General features: G+C 45.6%; 1 protein-coding gene across 7 annotated transcripts in view; it reads right to left on the bottom strand.

Moving 5' to 3' along the window:
* The window catches only part of OSBP2 (oxysterol binding protein 2), a 319886-nt gene that overhangs the window by 201162 nt on the left and 95023 nt on the right, over window positions 1-23701 (bottom strand). For 2 of the 7 annotated variants that reach the window (XM_038762592.1, XM_038762595.1), the window contains exons 1-2: window positions 17379-17480; window positions 11053-11136 (exon numbers count right to left, since the gene is read on the bottom strand). The exons of 3 other annotated variants lie outside the window; for them this stretch is intronic. Coding sequence is in view for 1 of the 4 variants with exons in the window: in XM_038762597.1 (XP_038618525.1) it covers window positions 11053-11136 (84 nt within the window). In the remaining 3 variants the exon portion in view is untranslated. Of the gene's footprint in view, window positions 1-11052; window positions 11137-17378; window positions 17481-23701 lie in introns of those variants that run through there. 2 more of the 7 variants (XM_038762597.1, XM_038762593.1) reach the window with 2 other exon arrangements.

The raw sequence follows: 23701 nt of genomic DNA, 5'->3' as shown, positions 1-23701 counted from the left end.
TCCCACAGGCCGCTGGCTACAGAAGGGTGGGTAGTGCCCACTGATGCTCTAAAAGGTTGAGAAGTAATAATGCATAAATAATAATGATGGCATTTGTTAAGCGCTTCCTGTTTGTCAAGCACTGTCCTAAACACATTAGTAAGTACAAGCTAATCAGGTAGGACCAAGTCCCTGTCCCACATGGGGCTCACAATCTTAATCCCCATTTTACAGATGAGGTAACTGAGGCTCAAAGTAGGGAAGTGACTTGCCCAAGGTCACACAGCATGCAAGTGGCAGAGCTGGGATTAGAACCCAGGTCCTTCTGACTTCCAGGCCCTTGCTTTATAATAATAATAATAATAATAATAATGGCATTTGTTAAGCGCTTACTACGTGCAAAGCACTGTTCTAAGCGCTGGGGGGATACAAGGTGGTCATGTTGTCCCACGTATGGGGCTCACAGTCTTAATCCCCATTTTCCAGATGAGGTAACTGAGGCTCAGAGAAGCAGCGTGGCTCAGTGGAAAGAGCCCGGGCTTTGGAGTCAGAGGTCGTGGGTTCAAATTCCGGCTCTGCCACTTGTCAGCTGTGTGACTCTGGGCAAGTCACTTCACTTCTTTGGGCCTCAGTTCCCTCATCTGTAAAATGGGGATGAAGACTGTGAGCCCCCCGTGGGACAACCTGATCACCTTGTAACCACCCCAGCGCTTAGAACAGTGCTTTGCACATAGTAAGCGCTTAATAAATGCCATCATTATTATTATTATTATTATTAAGTAACTTGCCCAAGGTCACACAGCAGACATGTGGGGGAGCCGGGATTAGAACCCATGACCTCTGACTCCCAAGCCTGTGCTCTTTCCACTGAGCCACCCTGCTTTTATCCACTAGGTCATACTGCTTCTCTACAATTGCACAGTGGTAGTAGTACAGTGCTTGGCACATAGTAAGCGCTTAACAAATACCATTGTTATTAGTAGTAGTAGTAACAGCGTTTATTAAGCGCTTACTGCAAGCAGAACACTGTACTAAGTGTTGGGAAAGAGTTTACAAGTGGGAATCAGATACTCCATGACCAGGAGTCTGACCTGGTTTCTAATCTGGCATCTGCCACTTGCCTGTGGTATGACTTTGGGCAATCAATCAACGGTATTTATTGAGTGCTTACTATACTGCACCAAGCACTTGGGAGAGAACAATACGGCCGTGTTGCTAGGCACGTTCCCTGCTCACAACAAACCTACAGCTTGGAGGGGGAGAAAGACATTAATATAAATAAATTATAGATGTGTACATATTTACTATTCTATTTTGTTAATGATGTGCATCTAGCTTTACTTCTATTTACTCTGATGACTTGACACCTGTCCACATGTTTTGTTGTCTGTCTCCCCCTTCTAGACTGTGAGCCCATTGTTGGGTAGAGACCGTCTCTATATGTTGCCAACTTGTACTTCCCCAGCGCTTAGTACAGTGCTCTGCTCACAGTAAGCGCTCAATAAATACGATTGAATGAATGAATGTGATGTGTATATAGCTACAATTCTATTTATCTATTCTGATGGCATTGACACCTGTCTACTTGTTTTGTTTTGTTGTCTGTCTCCCTCTTCTGGACTGTGAGCCCATTGTTGGGTACGGACCGTCTCTACATGTTGTCGACTTGTACTTCCCAAGCGCTTAGTACAGTGCTCCGCACACAGTAAGCGCTCAATAAATACGATTGAATGAATGAATAGTAAGTATGGCAGCAGCGTGGATTAGTGGAAAGTGCATGGGTTTGGGAGTCAGGGGATGTGGGTCCTAATCCCGGCTCTGCCACCTGTCTTCTGTGTGACTTTGGGGAAGCCACTTAACTTCTCTGGGCCTCAGTTACCTCATCTGGAAAATGGGGATTAAGACTGCAAGCCCCATGTGGGACAACCTGATTATCTTGTATATATGTATATATGGTTGTACATATTTATTACTCTATTTATTTATTTATTTTACTTGTACATATCTACCCTATTTATTTTATTTTGTTGGTATGTTTGGTTTTGTTCTCTGTCTCCCCCTTTTAGACTGCGAGCCCACTGTTGGGTAGGGACTGTCTCTATGTGTTGCCAATTTGTACTTCCCAAGCGCTTAGTACAGTGCTCTGCACATAGTAAGCGCTCAATAAATACGATTGATTGATTGTATCTACCTCTGCACTTGGAACAGGGCTTGGAACATAGTAAGCACTTTACAAATACCACCATTATTATTATTAGTATTATTACTTAACACATACCTCAAACGCTATTATTATCTTGAACCAGAGAAGACGATCATCAGTCTGATTAATCTTTTGGCTTGATATTGTTAGGGAGCCAATGTCCTCTCTCTCTCTCTCTCTCATAATAAATGTAGTGTCTTGTTCCCTCAGGTCCTCTCCCTCCCAATCCCATGGCTTCTTCTTGAACAGTAATAATAATAATATTAATGATGGCATTTATTAAGCACTTACTATGTGCAAAGCCCTGTTCTACGTGCTGAGGAGGTTACAAGGTGATCAGGTTATCCCACAGGGGGCTCACAGTCTTCATCCCCATTTTACAGATGAGGGAACTGAGGCCCAGAGACGTTAAGTGACTTGCCCAAAGTCACACAGCTGACAATTGGCATAGTCAGGATTTGAACCCATGACCGTGCTCTTTCCATTGAGCCATGCTGCTTCTACATGTAGAAGTGAAGTCTCATGATTTCTTGGACAATTTTGTTTTTATCCTCTAGGTGCAGAGGACGTGAATGACTGAGGCTCGGGCATCTTTCTCCACCAAATTGCCGTTTAAACTAAATTAAATGATGCAACTCCTTGTAACATAGTGCATTCATCAGCAATTTACACTTTCATTGCTATACAATGGGGGAAAAAAATCAATTGGATTTTTATCTTCTTGGCACTCACTTTCATTTCCCTTTCAAAAACAGGAAGCCCTGAGCTTGAAAGCAAATATTCCAGTAGAAAGCAAATGGGCAAATGCCAAGCTATTTTTTTTTCTTTGAAGAGGTTTGTTTAGATCTGCCAACCGCTCTCAAAGTAATGTCTTCTCCTGAGAAGCTGGACTACAGTAAAAGGGTCAAAAGCCACCAGCGTCAACTTTTTAATTAGGACCGACCCTGACACCAGCCTGTTCTTCTACAGCTATCCTCTAATTTTGTATGAAGGGAGGTGTGTTGAAACAGGACCTCTGCAAGTCCTCAAACTGCAAGCTCCATTTCAAGTCCTCCTTTTCATCTATCAAAGAGAATCAGGCAAGTAGCCCATTTGACTGAAATGGCAAAAGTGATTATTAGCTGGTGGCACGTCACCGTTGACTGGGCGGCCTCATAGGAAATGGAATTGGAGTGGACAGGTGGAGTCGGGGCAGAAATAAAACGTTTCCTGCTTCCTACTTTATGGATGCAGCAGAAGAGACCAAGAACCTATGGGCTATGACAACTGTAGGTCACCTCTGACTTCAAAGCCCGTGGCTCTTTCCACTGAGCCACACTGCTTCTACACGTAGAGGTGAAGTCTCACGATTTCTTGGACAATTTTGTTTTTCTCGTCTAGGTGCACAGGACATGAATGACTAAGTGCTTAACAACCCTTAAAGTAAGATCTTCGAAAGTTGGATCGGGGCTTTTCCACAAAAAACATTCAAGATAGCTACCACCACAAAGTTTAGAGTTCCCTCATCAGTACCAGAAGCCCTTATTGAGTGTCTACTGTCTGCGGAGAATAGACTGTAAGCTTCCTGTGGGCAGGGATTGACTCTATTGCTGTATTGTGCTTTCCAAGAGCTTAATACAGTGGGCTGCACACAGTTAGCACTCAGTAAATACGACTGAATGAATAAATGAATACTTCTTAGCTTGGGAGGTCCCTGGAGGGTCAGGAACCGTGCTTATACCTCATTCATGTATTTCTTTCCCAAGTCAGTACGGTGCTTTGCCTGAAGGCCCATCTCCTCCAAGAGGCCTTCCCTGACTAAGCCCTCACTGCCTCTTCTCCCACTCCTTTCTACGTCACTCCAATTTGCTCCCTTTATTTACCACCCCCGTCGGCCCCACAACACTTATGTACATATTGATAATTTATCTATTTATATTACTGTCTAATTCCCCTCTAGATGGTAAGCTTACTGTGGGCAGAAAATGCATCTCCCAAATCTGTTATACTTTAATTACTATTATTATTATTATGGTATTTGTTAAGCGCTTACTATGTGCCAAGCACTGTTCTAAGCACTGGGGTAGATACAAGGTAATTGAGTTGTCCCACATGGGGCTCACAGTCTTTATCCCCATTTTACAGATGAGGTTACTGAGGCCCAGAGAAGTTAACTGGCTTGCCCCAGGGCACACAACAGACAAGTGGTGGAGCTGGGATTAGAACCCATGTCCTTTGACTCCCAAGCCCATGCTCTTCAATCATATTTATTGAGCACTTACTGTGTGCAGAGCACTGTACTAAGCACTTGGGAAGTACAAATCAGCAACATATAGAGATGGTCCCTACCCAACAATGGGTTCACAGTCTAGAAGGGGGAGACAGACAATAAAACAAAACAAGTGGGCAGGTGTCAATACCATTGGAATAAATAGAATTATAGCTATATACACATCATTAATAACATAGAGTAATAAATATGTACAAATATACACAAGTGCTGTGGGGAGGGGAGGGAGGTAGGGGAGAGGGAGGAAGGGGGCGATGGGGAGGGGAGGAGGAGGAGGGAAAAGGGGGGCTCAGTCTGGGAAGGCTTCCTGGAGGAGGTGAGCTCTCAGTAGGGCTTTGAATGGAGGAAGAGAGCTAGTTTGGCAGATGTGCAGAGGGAGGGCATTCCAGGCCAGGGGGAGGACATGGGCCGGGGGTCGACGGCGGGGCAGGCGAGAAGTAGGCACAGTGAGGAGGTTAGCGGCAGAGGAGCGGAGGGTGCAGGGTGGGCTGTAGAAGGACAGAAGCGAGGTGAGGTAGGAGGGGGCGAGGTGATGGAGAGCTATGAAGCTGACAGGAGATTTGGCTTCATGAGAAGGTTGATAGGCAACTACTGGAGATTTCTGAGGAGGGGAGCGACATGCCCAGCTAACGTTTCTGCACAAAGATAATCTGGGCAGCAGAGTGAAGAATAGACTGAAGCCGGGAGAGACAGGAGGATGGGACAGCAGAAAGGAGGCTGATGCAGTAACCCAGTCGAGATAGGAAGAGAGATTGAACCAACAAGGTAGCAGTTTGGATGGAGAGGAAAGGGAGGATCTTGGTGATGCTGTGAAGGTGAGACCGGCAGGTTTTGGTAACGGATTGGATGTGTGGGGTGATCGAGAGAGCAGAGTCAAGGATAACACCAAGGTTGCGGGCTTGTGAGACAGGAAGGATGGTAGTGCCGCCTACAGTGACGGGAAAGTCAGGGAGAGGACAGGGTTTGGGAGGGAAGATAAGGAGCTCAGTCTTGGCTCTTGCCACTAAACCACACTGCTTCTCTCCCAAGAGCTTAGTACAGTGTGCTGCAAACAGTAGGCACTCAATAAATATGACTGATTGGTTATGTGCTTAATAAATTTTATAAACATATATATCTGAGCATGTGAGGAGGTGATTCATTCTGCAGTTTGGCCCTGGCAGCAAGGCTGGCTTCAGACACTTGGTCAGGGGTACATGCTAACCCCTCCCTTTCAGTAAGAAGATGTTGTGCTACATTACCCAGCGCACAAAGCATTGTGTAGGAAGTCACAGGAGTGCAAAGTTTCACAGGATGCCAACCATCGGCCTACCATCACTACGTCCTGTCCTATTGGCTCCAGAGCCATTGCAAATCTCTTCTAAATCCCTATTAAAACCCACACTGCTTCCGGCTCAGGCCGGGCACCTTTACACTCATTCATTCAATTGAGCACTTACTGTATGCAGAGCACTGTACTAAGCGCTTGGGAAGTAAAAGTTGGCAACATATAGAGACAGTCCCTACCCAACAGTGGGCTCACAGTCTAGACACTCTGAACCAGTACTGCACCTGTGCCTTTACCTTCCCCCTCTGAGCTGGCACCCTGGGCTTGCCGCTTCCTTCACAGACGGCCTGAGGCTGGCCCTGCCTGGCTGTACCACAAATGGTCAAAGACCCCCCAGCAAACCTGCCAACGCCTAGAAGCCCAGACTACCATCACAAAACATGAGGATCCCACACCGTCAAGAGTCACAGTGACCAGGTGACGACTGGCCCCTCGATGAGGCAAAAGTCATCTTCCATGGTGCAACCCACAATGCCTAGGTTGAGGGGCAAAGCCTCTCAGCAGGAACCACCTGTGGCCACTTCCTCAAATGGAGACGCGGTGTGGCTCAGTGGAAGGAGCATGGGCTTTGGAGTCAGAGGTCATAGGTTCAAATCCCACCTCCGCCAACTCTCAGCTGTGTGACTTCGGGCAAGTCACTTAACTTCTCTGTGCCCCAGTTACCGCATCTGTAAAACGGGGATTAAGACTGTGAGGCCCCCCCCGTGGGACAACCTGATCACCTTGTATCCTCCCCAGTGCTTAGAACAGTGCTTTTCATATAGGAAGCGCTTAATAAATGCCATCATTATTAAATGGAGACTTAAAATGGCGGCTGAGCTCCCCAAGTCCTATTAGGCCGCCCTAGTTTCCTCTTCAAAAAATCTTCCTCTTTCAGGGTTTTCAAGACTGTGAGCCCGCTGCTGGGTAGGGACCGTCTCTATATGTTGCCAACTCGTACTTCCCAAGAGCTTAGTACAGTGCTCTGCACACAGTAAGCGCTCAATAAATACGATTGAATGAATGAATGAATGAGGAGAGAGAAGATCATTTTTCACTGCTGTTCTATTGAGGAACGACTCCCTCACCCAAGAGTCTTGTTAAAATTAAAACATCCTAACTCCCAAGAGGGGACACTTCAAATTCAACAAATTTTCCAAAGGAAAAGCACTGGGGCATTAAGGGATGTCACACTGAAAAAGAAAACCATCTCTGTCATATGAATCCAGGAGTTGCTCGTTCCAGCCCTAATTTACAGCTTTCTTCACCATGCCTGAACACTTTAAGCTTGTTGAGGGCAGGGAATGTGTCTGTTTATTGTTGCTTCGTACTCTTCCAAGCGCTTAGTAAAGTGCTCTGCAAAGTGCTCAATAAATACACTTGAATGAATGACAATGAAAACAACAGTAGGGTCATCATTCCTACAAGGAAATTTCTCAGACATCTGTTAACCGTAGGAACCACACATTCTTGCGCTTATAGGGGGAGGAGAATTTCCAGTAGGTAAGAACAATGCCTCAAGAACAGGGGGAAGAGAAAAAAAAAAAAAAAGACCAGACAGTGAGACACACACAGATTTAGTCACAAAGAGGCACACACATACAGAGATAGGAAAAGGCAAGAAGAATGGGAGAGAGAGTGGAAACATACACAAAAGCACCCAATCGAGGAATTATTCAGCCAAGACTCTTTCAGTTCAGAGGACCTGGTAGTAGCATTCATTCATTCATTCAATCATATTTATTGAGCGCTTACTGTGTGCAGAGCACTGTACTAAGCGCTTGGGAAGTACAAGTTGGCAACATTTAGAGACGGTCCCTACCCAACAGCGGGCTCACAGTCTAGAAGGGGGAGACAGACAACAAAACATATTAACAAAATAAAATAAATAGAATAAATATGTACAAGTAAAATAGAGTAATATGTACAAACATATATATATATATATATATATAAATACAGGTGCTGTGGGGAGGGAAAGGCGGTAAGGTGTGGGGATGGGAAGGGGGAGGAGGGGGCTCAGTCTGTTAGTCTATTATATAGTACTCTCCCTAGAGCTTATTACAGTGCTCTGCACACAGTAAGTGCTCAATAAATACAAGTGTTTGGTAATTTTCAGGGAGAAGAAAACAACTCTGCTACTGAGGGAAAAATGACATTTGGTGCCTGAATTCTTTAGCTTGTCAAACGCTCTGAATTCATTAGGAAATAGCCTAATTTTCTGACTCATAGTGGAGTCCAAGCCTTCAGAGTAGCCCATAAAAACCCAAACATTCTTCCCTTTCCCTCCAGGGAAGTAGCAGCAGATCATGAGCAAGGTAGCCAATATTAACAGTGACAGTAACTGTGATATTCGTTAAGTATTTCCCATGTGCCAAGCCCTACACTAAATGCTAAGTTTGACACATGAGAATCAGGTTGGACAGCATCCTTGTACCACATGGGGCTCACAGTTGAAGTAGGAGGGAGAACGGGTGTCCCCTTTTAGACTGTGAGCCCACTGTTGGGTAGGGACTGTCTCTATATGTTGCCAATTTGTACTTCCCAAGCGCTTAGTACAGTGCTCTGCACATAGTAAGCGCTCAATAAATACGATTGATGATGATGATGAAACTCCATTTTACAGATGAAGAAACGAAGGTCTGGAGAAGGTGAGTGACTTTTCCAAGGTCACCAAGCAAACAAGTGGTGGAGCCGGGACTGGACCCTAGATAATAATAATAATAATAATAATAATGGCATTTATTAAGCACTTACTATGTGCAAAGCACTGTTCTAAGCACTGGGGAGGTTACAAGGTGAGCAGGTTGTCCCTCGGGGGGCTCACAGTCTTAATCCCCATTTTACAGACGAGGTAACTGAGGCACAGAGAAGTTAAGTGACTTGCCCAAAGTCACACAGCTGACAAGTGGCAGAGCCAGGGTTTGAACCCATGACCTCTGACTCCAGAGCCCATGCTCTTTTCACTGAGCCACGCTGCTTCTCTAGATCAGCGCTTAGAACGGTGCTTTGCACATAGTAAGCACTTAATAAATGCCATTATTATTATTTATTTATTATCTACTCTGTCCCAGACCCCTGCTCTATCCATTAGACCACGCTGTTTCCCCAAACTGCCAATGCTGTTCCCCGTTCCCCAGTTCTGCGAACGGGTTCATCGTGTGCCTTCCACTTCTGCCACTGGGTATTCCCCAGACAGACGCCTGGTAGGAGATCTCACCCAGGACACGGCCCCTATCAATCAATCATATGTACTGAGCGCTTACTGTGTGCAGAGAAATGTACTAAGCACTTGGGAGATTATAATATAACTGTATAACACAGCTGGGAGATGTGCCTTGCCCACAAAGAGCTTCTAGGGAGCAGCTGAGGAAATGACCACGGCGGCAGCCGTAACCACGGCAGCGGATGATGGTGAGCATCAGCACATTTTTCTCTAAACTCCTCCGACCCTCCCATCGCTGTCTCACCCACATGCAGGGAGGCCACAAGTGTTTCCAAAGATGTGTGCAGTCCAAACTCCAACCATGTGGTAATAATAACGGCATTTGTTAGGCACTTACTATGTGCCAGGCACTGTTCTAAGCGCTGGGGTGGATATGAGATAATCGGGTTGGGCACAGCCCTTGTCCCACATGGGGCTCACGGTCTTAATACCAAAATACAACTGATTTTAGATTCCAGGTATCAAAGCCTCAGCTGATGATGAAAGATAACCGCATCTCTCGTTGCGGGCAGGGAATGTGTCCGTTTATTGTTGCTTGTACTCTCCCAAATGCTTAATGTAGAGCTCTGCCCACAGTAAGCACTCAGTAAATATGAATGAATGAATCTCTTGGAGTATAAGAATAGGTTTTTAACTTTAGAATTTGTTAGGTAGCACCTTGGTGATATTTTAGCTAAGGGATTTGCATTGTAATATACACTGCCCTACGACCGGAAAGATTTCATACAGCTTTTCCGGTCACTATGACTAAAGTCTATGGTGCTTTTCTTATTCTTTCATAATAATAATAATAATAATGGCATTTATTAAGCACTTACTATGTGCAAAGCACTGTTCTAAGTGCTGGGGGTGGGGGTTACAAGGTGATCAGGTTGTCCCACGGGGGGCTCACAGTCAACCCCCATTTTACAGATGAGGGAACTGAGGCCCAGAGAAGTTAAGTGACTTGCCCAAGGTCACACAGCTGACAATTGGCAGAGCCGGGATTTGAACCCACGACCACTGACTCCAAAGCCCGGGCTCTTTCCACTGAGCCATGCTGCTTCTCTATCATCATTATTACTTTTGCTAGATCGTAACCCCTTTAAAGCGAGACAAGTTCTGCCAACAGTGGTTTCTGGGAATACTGCCTCCTGGATTTTTAAGGACTGTTAGAGCTTTCCCTTCCAGCCCCAACCCCAGCTCTGAGGTGAGATTAGTGATGTGAGGCCCCAATAACATTCCCCTCTTTATTCATTCATTCAATCCTATTTATTGAGTGCTTACTGTGCGCAGAACACTGTATTAAGCACTTGGAAGAGGACAACAATAAACAGACATGTTCCCTGCCCACAGCGAGCTTAGGGGCAATGTTTTGGTGCCAACAATTGAGGTAGATGTTATTAATAATAAAAATAGTGATGATGATGATGGTATTTGTTAAGCGCTTATATGGCAGGCACCCTACTAAGCACTGGGTTGGATACAAGCAAATCGAGTTGGACATCATCCCTGTCCCATGTGGGGCTCACAGTCTCAATCCCCATTTCACAGATGGGGTAACTGGAGCATGGAGAAGTGAAGTGACTTGCCCAAGGTCACACAGCAGACAAGTGGCGGACCTGGGATTAGAACCCAAGAACTTCTGTCGCCCACATCTGGGCTCTATCCACTACACCACGTGCTTACTACGGGCCAAGCACTGTACTAAACTCGGGGACAGATATATGATCACCGGGTCGGATATCGGTTGCCTGACGCCGATGTCGTGGAGGAGTATTTTTTTCCCTTCGGGCCTGGGACGGGAAATGGATTAAAGAACATCAAGCAGGTTGTTTGAGCTCCCTGGAGAAAGCTGCCATAAGAGGGGGGTTCGGGTTGGTGTATGTTTCTGACTCTCCTCCCCAAATCGGGGGAGGGGGCCAGAAGGACGCTACTCAGGTTGATGGGGGTAGGGAGAGGGAAGATAAATCTTGCCCCCACCCCTGCGTTCCGACATTGCCCACGTCTGTGCCGAGGTGCGTGAATGCCAGATTGGGGGTTTCCCGGCGGAGGTTGGGGAAAGGGCGGCAGCTTTTCTTCTCTGATACCTGAGGGTGAAGCCTCAGACAGGAGAGGAGGGCTCAACAAGCAGGGTACAGTGTCTCTGTCCTCAGAAGAGGCTTTGGGTTCCTCTGCAAAGAGAAAGAAAGAATCTCAAGTCAGGACGGAGGTGCGGGCAGGCGGAGGTAGCGTTGGCTCGGGGATTAGACACTTGGCCTTCGCCCCCTTTGCCGGCGTTGTATTATCCAGGGGTGTGACGGCGAGGTGGCTTGGAGGGCTGTCTGAAAGAGCGAGAAGGAAGGTGGAAAGTGGTGGGCAGGAAAAGGGAAGGTTGGGTAGCGCTGGCACTCAGAATGTAGCAGCGGGTTATAATGGAGAGAGAACAGGCATGGGAGTCAAAAGGTCATGGGTTCTAATCCCGGCTTCACCGCTTGTCTGCTGTGTGGCCTTGGGCAAGTCACTTCACTTCTCTGTGCCTCAGTTACCTCATCTGTAAAATGGGGATTAAGACTGTGAGCCCTACGTGGGACAGGGACTGTGTGGACGCAGTCCGATTTGCTTGTATCCATCCCAGCGCTTAGTATGGTGCCTGGAACATAGCAAGCACTTAACAAATACCACAATTATTATTCTTAGTGGACAATCTAGAGATCACTAAAAATGCCACCCCCCAGAGGCCATCTCTTCTGACCACTGCACATAACTACTGCCCTCTGGGCACCAAAAAGCTAAGCCACCATTCACTTTGTTCTCCAGGCCAACAGACTCGTTGGGTTGCCCACAGAGCTGGCCAGTTTGCCCTCCATTTTCTGCTTAAGGGGGTCTTAGCATTAATACACTTTGCCTTCTGAAACAGCTGGGAGTTTGAAACCGTCCAAAGCGAGATGTCGCAGCATTCTCTGTCAGAACTGAAGCAACGTGGCCTGGTCCACTGTCATCTATCTTGCCTCCGACCTCTCACCCAAGTCCTGCCTCTGGCCTGGGACATCCTCCCTTTTCATATCTGACATATCTCTGTACCCTCAAAGCCTTAATGAAGGCACATCTCCTCCAAGATGCCTTCCCTGACTAAGCCTTCATTTCCTCTTCTCGCACTCCCTTCACAGCATCACCCTGATTCACTCTATTTACCACTACCACTTCCCCACCCAGCCCCACAGCACTTATTCTACATATCCATAATTTATTTATTTATAATAACGGCAGTCTCCTCCTCTAGACTGTAAGCTCAATGTGGGCAGAAAATGTGTCCCTTATATTGTTTTGGTACTCTCCCAAGTGCTTAGTATAGCGCCTAGCACATAGTAAGCACTCAGTAAATATTACTGATTGATTGTTGTCAAAAGAGCATGGGCCTTGGAGCCAGAGAATCTGGGTTCCCCTACTTTTCTACTGTGCGACCTTAGGCAAGTCACTTTACTTCTCCATGTTTCAGTCACCTCATCTGTAAAATGGGGATTAAATCCTCTTCCCTCTGACTTAGTCTGTGATCCCCTGAGGGACAGGAACTGTGTCCAAACTGATTATCTTGTATCTCTCATTCATTCATTCAGTCGTATTTATTGAGCACTTACTGTGTGCAAAGCACTGTACACTAAGTGCTTGGGAAGTACAAATCGGCAACGCATAGAGACGGACCCTACCCAACAACAGGCTCACAGTCTAAGAGGGGAAACCAGATAACAAAACAGTCCCTGGCATATAGTAAGCATTTAACAAGTACCATAAAGGAAAAAAAAAAAGAATTTAATTAGTTCTCCAGAGACCCAGGAAATGACTTCTTCAGGTTGGTTGGCTAGTTGCATTTTAAATACAATTTAATCAATCAGTGGTATTTATTGAGCACTTATTGTGTGCACAGCACTGTACCTAAATGCTTAGGAAAGTACACTACTACAGAGTTGGTAGATCCAATCCCTGCCCGCAAGGGATTTTACAGGGGCTTACAGTCTACATTGATTGAACAATCAATGGCATTTACTGAGCAGGCTCTATGTAGAACACTGTACTAAGTCTTTCCCCTAATTGGCTTTTAATAATAATGATAATAATAATTGTGATATTTGTTAAGAGCTCATTATGTGCTGGGCACTGTACTAAGCGCTAGGGTGGATACAAACAAATCAGGTTGGACACAGTCCCTGCTCCACATGGGGGCTCACGGCCTCAAGCCCCATTTTACAGATGAGGTAACTGAGGAAGAGAAAGGAAGTGACTGGTGGCTTAGTGGAAAGAGCATGGGCTTGGGAGTCAGAGGTCATGGGTTCTAATCTCGGCTCCCCCACATGTCTGCTGTGTGACCTTGGGCAAGTCACTTAACTTCTCTGAACCTCAGTTACCTCATCTGCAAAATGGGAATTAAGACTGTGAGCGCCAAGTGGGACAACATGATCACCTTGTATCCCCCCCCCCCGCCAGAGCTTAGAACAGTGCTTTGCACATAGTAAGTGCTTAACAAATGTCATCATTATTATTATTATTATTATCCAGCAGAGAAGTGTCTGAGCTGGGATTAGAACCCAGGTCCTTTGACTCGCAGGCCTGTGCTCCATCCACTAGACTACGTTGCTGCTAATATCTCCACCACATAAGTTCAGAGTCTTACAATAGTTTCACTGCCCAGAGTCCAACTTTCCAACTCTAATACCTACAAGCAACCTTTGGTTTATTAGTTAGATCAAAGCTGAAACATGCTCTTCTGTCTCTTCTTTATGAGTAGAGAAGACAATGAATACAATTCAACTCATCAATGTCGCTAGTTTTTATATCAATAAAACATCAATGCTCATTAAATTTGACTCTACTAAAATCCAACATAGTACTCTTGCCCTCTTATGATTTATGGAACACAAAAGGCAGAGCCCATACCGGCCCTCAGAGAGCGTGTCTACCCACTCCAAACATTCAGGGTAACTTTCAAATGGGCATTGAAAGACTAAAGCCATTAAAACCTGATAATGAAAAGAGTGATTAGACACGCCAGATACAAAGAACCAATATGAAATCATGGTAATTATAGCTGTATGCAAATGATACTGACACTATTTTAATGGCACATATAGAAGTCCCATGAAGATACTGCGTGGTTGTTTTGAAACTTTTTAACTGCTTATCTTTTCATTGCATCACTTAAGCTAAACATCTCAGAAAAGCTGTTTCTTAGATAAAGATAGGTCTCACGTATATGTTTGCGTGTGTGTGTGTGTGTGTGTGTTTGTGTGTGTTAGAGAGAGAACCAAGGGGAAAAAAATGCTGTTGGCTCATGTTGGAGACAGGACCCAAATATTTAGCTCCTTTCCTCCCCGCTGGCTTTTGGATGGAAACTGTAGGAGTTGTTGGGGCTTGATCTAAACACAACCAGGAAAGTCAAAAGAATAGCTGCTGCTCGGGAGAACAGGTTTGGGATGGCTGGGTGACGGGTAGGATCGGGGCGGATGGCAACAAATTCAATATGTGAGTTGAGTGAGAGAGATGAGTTCAGGATAACACCAAGGGTGCTGGGTTGGGAGACAGGGAGGATGGTGGTGCTGTCTACAGTGGTAGGAAATTCGGGGGAGGTCAGGACTTCTGTGGGAAGAAGAAGAGTTCCATTTTGGACACGTAAGGTTTGAGGTGTCAGTGGAACATTTAAGTAGGGATGTCCAAAGGCAGGAGGAAATGTGAAACTGGAGAAAAGGAGAGAGGCCAGGGTTAGAGTGGTAAGAAACACCTGATGGTTTTTCCTACAGGCATAGGCCAAAGAGGAATAGTAACACAATGGGAGAATACTGGAAATGGATTTACCATTCAGCTAAATGTGGTCTTTCATGCTTGACTGGCACGACCTGTTATTTGACCATATATAGCACTGAGATGCTTCTATCACTTCCTCTGGCAAAAGGGCCAACATTACTTCAACTATGAGGCTTTGGTCATTTCTTCTTCCCAAATAAGCCTTTTCCTCAAAGGTGTGGACAGGGAGAGCTGGCTGACCTCTTCCCTGAAACCAGTGGGAGAACACCTTCACCACTTCACTCTCCTCCGGGCTCCCTTCCCTGGTGGAAGAGCCCGGTTCCTTCCAAATGTCCATTCTCCAGCTCCCGGGCCTGAACCATGCCACTTCCTCAGGGTTGAAGATCCCACCTGAGAAGCTGTGGACTGGTGGAAAGAGCACGAGGACCTGGGTTCGAATTCTAACACAGCCCAGCAGTGGAGGGGCAGCGGAAGGGGGAGGCCATCCGCACTTACCCCAAACTCAAATGGATTCAGTTCCACGTCAGCCCATCCTAGCCCCACTGGTTCAGATAATAATTATGGTATCTGTTAAACCTTTATTATGTGGCAGGCACTGTACTAAGCGCTGGGGTGGATATAAGCAGATATTATGCACTAGCCAGACCAAAGTACAGGCAGAGCTCTGACCTCAAGAAGCACTTTCCTGTTCTGTCTGAGGGGAAAGAACACAGGACTGGAAGTCAGAGGATCTGGGTTCTAATCCCAGTTCTGCTACCTGTCTACTGTGTAACCTGGGGCAAGTCATTTCATTTCTCTGTGCCTCAGTTAACTCATTTGCGAAATGGGGATTGAGACTGTGAGCACCATGTGGGACATGAACTGTGTCCAACCTTATATTTACCCCAGCACTTAATACAGTGCCTGGACCATAGTAAGAGCTTAACAAATACCATTAAAGCATAATAAAATAGAAATAAAATCAATTTTTAAAAAAACCCTACCCACAAAATCAGGACTACTGCCAGCAAGTTGGCTGAGATTATGCTTCTGTTGGTAGCCATTAAACCTTTAATATGAGGGGAAATGGTGTAATTCAGTCACAAATGAATCCCCTCTCCTGATCACTGGGTTATCATTACCATTCCCTCCATCCCCCCCATCTTACCTCCTTCCCTTCCCCACAGCACCTGTATATATATGTGTTTGTACATATTTATTACTCTATTTATTTATCTTACTTGTACATATCTATTCTATTTATTTTATTTTGTTAGTATGTTTGGTTTTGTTCTCTGTCTCCCCCTTTTAGACTGTGAGCCCACTGTTGGGTAGGGACTGTCTCTATATGTTGCCAATTTGTACTTCCCAAGTGCTTAGTACAGTGCTCTGCACATAGTAAGCGCTCAATAAATACGATTGATGATGATGACGATTCCCTGTGTGTCTGCGGACAAAAACCCCCACATTTGTCTACACACTCAGTCCCCTTACTGTAGTATTTCCAGCCTGAAACTTGCTAAGAAAGCAGAGGCTTTCTTTTAGACAAACTGTACTCCCTCTGTTGGTAATTCCACTATTAGGTAGACCTATTAAAGGGCATTTTGTTTCAAGCAATAAAACATCAGTTAAATCACATATGAGCTATCAGTGCAGACCCATTACAATTTTCCCAATTAGTGTGGGAGAAGAAAAGAATCATTCAGGGTGATTATTCTCACTTCATATCATTTAACTTGAGCTGTACCATATTTTGTAAACCTAATTCTGTCACAAGAGGCCACATTACACCTCCTAGCATCGATTCTAGACTGTAAGCTTGTTGTGGGAATGGAATGTGTCTGCTTATTGTTGTATTGCACTCTCCCAAGTGCTTAGTACAGTTGGGAAGCAGTATGGCTCCGTGGAAAGAGCCCGGGCTTCGGAGTCAGAGGTCATGGGTTCGAATCCCGGCTCCGCCACATGTCTGCTGTGAGACCTTGGGCAAGTCACTTCACTTCTCTGAGCCTCAGTTACCTCATCTGTATATGGGGATGGACTGTGAGCCCCTCGTGGGACAACCTGATCATGTTATATCCCCCAGCACCTAGAACAGTGCTTTGCACATAGTAAGCACTTAACAAATGCCATTATTATTATTATTATTATTATTATTATTATTATTACAATGCTCTGCACACAGTTAAGGGCGCAGTAAATACGGCTCACTGATTCTGTGAGTTGAGGGTTTTCCTAACAAAACGGTGGAGTTCAATAGAACTATGAATGACAGCAAGCAATCTGCCTTGATTTCTACATAATAACGGCAGGTAGTCTCAGAGTAGAAATATAACCTTCCTGTGTTCCAGAGGCTGAGTATTCTCAAAGAGCCTAGAGAACACATTTGGTTGATTTTACCCTGAGAGAGACAACACCTACAGTTTTGAGCTTTCTCTGTCTCAGATAAGACTGTGTTTTGTTTGTCACAGAAGGGATGTTTGGTGTCCAAGTCCCACTAAAATCTCAATGCCCAGATGAGAATGTGAGGTCCTAGAGAAACTGTCAGGCACATCTGCTGATGAAGCAGGAAGGAGTAACTTAGTGTCGGCTGAGGCTTTTTACAATGGGGCATCTTTTCATAAGCCTTTCAGATACACCAGATGAAAAACTTGAACCCGTTTACCTTTCAGATCGTTTTCATAATGCTGCTACCAGGATGTCAGATTGCCCATGTGTGTTTGGGGCAAGCCCCCGGGGCTTTCGCCGTTACCCAGCCCACCTTCTCCAAGTTGATTTTCCAGAGAAGCCACCGAATAGAATTTGGGATACAACAGCAGATTCCAGGCCCTGGATTATGATATCAGCATAGGTTTATGACTTCAGCACAGGACCAGGAAGGAGAGGGAAGCTGAGAGGAGTGGGGAAAAGGGTAAAATTGGAATATTTCTAAGGAGCAGAGGTGATGCAAGGAAAGCTCACGGACACAGTACTCTCTTGTAAACAGTCTGTTCTCCAAATCACCTTGAAAATTCTTCTCAGCTACTTGTGGATATTTTCTAAAAATTAAACCCCTTATGTAAAACATGTTGTTTCTATACTCTTGGTTTCTTTGTTATAAACAAGCTGGATTTGGGAGGTAAGAACTACAAACCAATCTTTGGTCTCCCTCTTGTGAGAGGAAAATGCAATGCCTCCTGTGTGATTGAAGAAAAACTGCATGAACTGGGCTCCACCCGAGCAGCAGGGCTTGCACAATCTGAAGCATAAGAAAGATTCGAAAGTTTCTCTTTGTCATTAGAGGAAATTCTCTGGCCAAGGACTACGGGAGTTTTTTCTCCGCACGGTTCGGTTTAGAATTTTGAGTGTGGGGATAAACCGCAAGGCAGAAAACTAAATGGGCACATCCTCCTGCACACTAGCACTCACAAAACTTGATTACAAGGATGAAAGTACAGGCCAATTTTCAAGAAGGTGCTCTATTTTAATCATTTTAATTGATAAGGGTAAAATCTTGCAACACGAATTCTTTCACGGGTCAGAGATTCAGCCTGCTCCCTCTTTTATATTCCTTCCTTTTAGATTAGGTGGATAATCATGCAAGTCCTTGTCCTTTGAACAACCAAGAAAGCCCAAAGTTTCCAACAGATTATTAAAACCTGGGCACCATCTCATCTTGGACCTTACTTCATGCCAGGTTTTATGCCAGTTTTTTGTTGTTGTTGCTGTTTTTTATGGCACTTGCTAAGTGCTTACTATGGGCCAGGCACTGCCCTAAGCACTGAGGTAAATAGTAATAATAATGGCATTTGTTAAGTGCTTACTATGTGCAAATCACTGTTCTAAGTGCTGGGGAGGATACAAGGTGATCAGGTTGTCCCACGTAGGACTCACAGTCTTAATCCCCATTTTACAGATAAGGTAACTGAAGCACAGAGAAGTTAGGTTACTTGCCCAAAGTCACACAGCTGACAATTGGCGGAGTGGGGATTTGAACCCATGACCTCTGACTCCCAAGCCTGTGCTCTTTCCACTGAGCCCCGCTGCTTCTCAGCCCCGCTGCTTCCCAAATACAAGGTAATCAGGTTGGGCACAGTCTAGGTCCCGCTCCGGGCTCACAGTCTTAATCCCCATTTTCCAGATGAGGTCACTGAGGCACAGAGAAGTTAAATGACTTGCCCATGGTCACACAGCAGACAAGTGGCGGAACCAGGATTAGAACCCAGGTCCTTCTGACTCTCATGCCCATAATAATAATAATAATAATAATGGCATTTTATTAAGCGCTTACTATGTGCAAAGCACTGTTCTAAGCACTGGGGAGGTTACAAGGTGATCAGGTTGTCCCATGTGGGGCTCACAGTCTTAATCCCCATTTTACAGATGAGGTAACTGAGGCACAGAGAAGTGAAGTGACTTGCCCAAAGTCACACAGCTGACAATTGGCGGAGCCAGGGTTTGAACCCATGACCATGCTCTATTCACTAAGCCATGCTGCTTCTCCTGCGGGGCGATGGCAGAACTGGGCCTTAATCACGCGTATGGGATCATTTCCAGTCACTTGCTGACGTTTACAAATGCAACTATTCTTCCTGGGCTTTTCGCCAGGGCTTATACAAAGAAGTTTTGGAATTTCTGCCACTACCACAATTCCACTGCAGAGGAACGCATACGGCCTGCTCAACTAGTGTGACAGTTGACAAAGAGCTTTTGTGCACTGCCGGCTTTCTCTGGGCAATTCCCTGCTCTGCAAGTTAGAGCCCATCTAGGTGAGACAAAGGGTTGTCTCTTTAAAGAATTGGACTACCTGGGCTTTTTCAAGGAGGCATGTGAAGGGAAATAAAGTTGATAAGAACAAATGGCCCTCCTGGTCCTTCCCTGATTAGCCCTATATTCTCTGTACCTGCATATCCTCCCGAGCTCGGCCGCTCCTCGTGAAGCGTTCCATATTTTTCTATTTATTTTATTTTGTTAATATGTGGTGTTCTGTTTTGTCGTCTGTGTCCCCCTTCTAGACTGTAAGTCTGCTGTTGGGTAGGGACCATCTCTACATGTTGCCAACTGGTACTTCCCAAGCGCTTAGTCCAGTGCTCTGCACACAGTAAGCGCTCAAAAAATACGATTGAATGAATGAATGAATACATATTCTATTTTTTTTTATTTTGTTAATATGTGTTGTTTGGTTGTCTGTCTCCTCCCGCTGTGAGCCCGCTGTTGGGTAGGGACCGTCTCTAGATGTTGCCAATTTGTACTTCCCAAGCGCTTAGTACAGTGCTCTGCACACACTAAGCGCTCAATAAATACGATTGAATGAATGAATGATTTGCACACAGTGAGCGTTCAATAAATGCAATTGCGTGGCTCAGTGGAAAGAGCACGGGCTTTGGAGTCAGAGGTCATGGGTTCAAATCCCAGCTCTGCCAATTGTCAGCTGTGTGACTTTGGGCAAGTCACTTCACTTCTCTGGGGCTGTTACCTCATCTGGAAAATGGGGATTAAGACTGTGAGCCCCACGTGGGACAACCTGACCACTTGTAACCTCCCTAGCACTTAGAACAGGGCTTTGCCCATAGTTAATAATTAATAAATGCTATTATTATTATTATTGAATGAATGAACGAATGCAGGAGGTAGGCTGAGGAGTGAATGAGGGAAGAGCAGCTAGTCCCTGTTTTTGGTTGTTGGTTTGTTTTTATGGTATCTGTTAAGCACTTAATAGCAATAATAACACTAATAATGGTATTTGTTAAGCACTTACTACGTATCAAGCACTGTTCTAAGCACTGGGGTAGATATAAGCTAAGCAGGTTGGACTCAGTTCCTGTCCCATATGGGCTTCACAGTCTGAATCCCCATTTTACAGATGAGAGTAATAATAATAATAATGGTATTTGTTAGCACTTACAATGCACCAAGCACTGTTTGAAGCACTGGTATAGATACAAGGTAATCAGGTTGTCCCATGTGGAGCTCACAGTCTTAATCCCCCTTTTACAGATGAGGTAACAGACTCAGAGAAGTTAAGTGACTTTCCCAAAGTCACACAGCTGACAAGTGGCAGAGCCGGCATTAGAACCCATGACCTCTGACTCCCAGGCTTATGCTCTATCCCCTAGGCAGGCTGCTTGCCAGGCACTGTACTAAACTCTGGGGTAGGTACAAGATAATCTGGTTAAATAATAATAATAATAATTATTATTATTATTATTATGGTATTTGTTAAGCACTTACTATGCCGAGCACTGTTCTAAGAGCTGGGGTAAATACAAGGTAATCAGGTTGTCCCACATGGGGCTCACGATCTTAATCCCCATTTTACAGATGAGGCAACTGAGGCACAGAGAAGTTAAGTGGCTTACTCAAGATCACACAGCAGACAAGTGGTGGGGGCGGGATTAGAACTCAGGTCCTTCTGACTGCTGGGCCCTTGCTCTACCTACCAGTCCATGCTGCTTCTCCGGTTCATTTTTGACAATCGGCAGAAGTCTAAACCGGACTGTAGATTTCCGAATGTGACACCACCAGAGGTCAGCCTTGGATACCAGATCAGTTTTTCACGGTCCGGAAGACACAAACCTCCTGAAAGTTAAATCTAAAGGCCAAGATTCCCTCAGTGCCATGGAAAATACAGCCTGTGCCCTGGGGGAAAGCTCTCAGACCTTCCTAAATGTGTGTGGCTTAAAAAAAATTAATAGAATGCGGACGGGGATGTTTTCTGGGGTGTTCAAGTGCAAGCACGCTCTAGCAACACCATATGAAGACGAAAACAGGCAAAAATCATTCTCTTCTTTCTCGCTGCTGACCACTTGCTCGCCCTGTCCCCCCAGCCTGGAACTCCCTCTCCACTTCACATCTGGCAGACCACTGTTCTCATCTTCAAAGCTTCTGAAATCACACTCTCCGGGAGGCCTTCCCTGGTTAATCTCTCCTATCAATCAATAAATCATATTTATTGAGCACGAACTGTGTGCAGAGCGCTGTACTAAGTGCTTGGAAGAGTACAATATAACAGAGTTGGAAGACATGTTCCCTGCCTACAAGGAGCTTACAGCTGTGGTGAGAACACTTGGGAACTCACCCCTGCCCTGTAGCACTTATTTATAGGTCTTTAAAGTCTCCCACCCCTCTCAGGGTCGCACCTGGAGAGTTTCCATTCATTCATTCACTCATTCAATTGCATTTATTGAGTGCTTACTGTGTGCAGAGCACTGTACTAAGCGCTTGGGAAGTACAAGTTGGCAACATATAGAGACAGTCCCTACCCAACAGTGGGCTCACAGTCTAGAAGGGGGAGACAGAGAACATATTAACAGAATAAAATAAATAGAATAAACATGTACAAGTAAATAGAGTAATAAATAAATAGAGTAATAGACTCAACTGCAGGACGGGGAGCCAAGCAGAGGCGTACCCATTCCATTCCTAGCTTGGGCTACTGGGCTCAACATGGGCTCAACGTGTCCAAGACTGAACTCCTTGTCTTCCCTCCCAAACCCTGCCCTCTCCCTGACTTTCCCATCTCTGTTGACGGCACTACCATCCTTCCCATCTCAAGCCCGCAGCCTTGGTGTCATCCTCGACTCCGCTCTCTAGTTCACCCCTCACATCCAAGCCATCACTAAAACCTGCCGGTCTCAGCTCCGCAACATTGCCAAGATCTGCCCTTTCCTCTCCATCCAAACCGCTACCCTGCTCGTTCAAGCTCTCATCCTATCCTGTCTGGACTACTGTATCAGCCTTCTCTCTGATCTCCCATCCTCGTGTCTCTCCCCACTTCAATCCATAGTTCACGCCGCTGCCCGGAATGTCTTTGTCCAGAAACGCTCTGGGCATATCACTCCCCTCCTCAAAAATCTCCAGTGGCTACCAATCAATCTGTGCATCAGGCAGAAACTCCTCACCCTGGGCTTCAAGGCTGTCCATCACCTGGCCCCCTCCTACCTCACCTCCCTTCTCTCCTTCTCCAGCCCAGCCCGCACCCTCCACTCCTCTGCCGCTAATCTCCTCACCGTACCTCGTTCTCACCTGTCCCGCCATCGACCCCCGGCTCACGTCCTCTCCCTGGCCGGGAATGCCCTCCCTCTGCCCATCCGCCAAGCTAGCTCTCTTCCTCCCTTCAAGGCCCTACTGAGAGCTCACCTCCTCCAGGAGGCCTCTCCCCCTCCAGGAGGCCTCTCCCCCTCGTGTCCCCTCCATCCCCCCATCTTACCTCCTTCCCTTCCCCACAGCACCTGTATATATGTATATATGTTTGTACATATTTATTACTCCATTTATTTATTTTACTTGTACAGATCTATTCTATTTATTTTATTTTGTTAGTATGTTTGGTTTTGTTCTCTGTCTCTCCCTTTTGGACTGTGAGCCCACTGTTGGGTAGGGACTGTCTCTATGTGTTGCCAACTTGTACTTCCCAAGCGCTTAGTACAGTGCTCTGCACACAGTAAGCCCTCAATAAATACGATTGATTGATTGATTGATTGGAAGGCAATCTGCTACAAGTCAAAACTCCTGTGTTGGGCAGCAGCGGCCAGGAAGAGAGTAGAGGGAAGAGACTTGTTTACTGCGTGGAAGGAGGCAATGGTAAACCACTTCTGTATTTCCAAGAAAACTCAATGGATACACTACCAGAACAACTGCAGATGGAAGTGGGGCGTTCTGGGAGAGATGTGTCCATGGTGTCACTCTGCACACAGTAAGCGCTCAATAAATATGACAGTGAATATGGGTTGGACACGACCCGACAGCATAAGACAACAACAGAGTCTCCCAAGCAGTACAGTGATCTGCACACAGTAGGCACTCAAATATGCCCGATTGATTCTCTACTGCCTCTCCCATCCTGTTGTTTTAGTGTCTGTCTCTCCTCATTGGATTGTTTGTTCCCACTGCACTCTCCCAAAAGCCTAGACAGTGCTCTGCACAGAGTAACTGCCCAATAATTTATTTTTTTATTGACTGATAACAAAACGCTCAGGGGCTCCTGTAAACATTTGTTTTTTCCCACAA

The sequence above is a fragment of the Tachyglossus aculeatus genome, chromosome 21 (genome assembly GCF_015852505.1).
Source record: "Tachyglossus aculeatus isolate mTacAcu1 chromosome 21, mTacAcu1.pri, whole genome shotgun sequence".
NCBI lineage: Eukaryota > Metazoa > Chordata > Mammalia > Monotremata > Tachyglossidae > Tachyglossus > Tachyglossus aculeatus.
The sequence above is the reverse complement of the archived record's forward strand: the minus strand, read 5'-3'. Positions and strand labels throughout refer to the sequence as shown.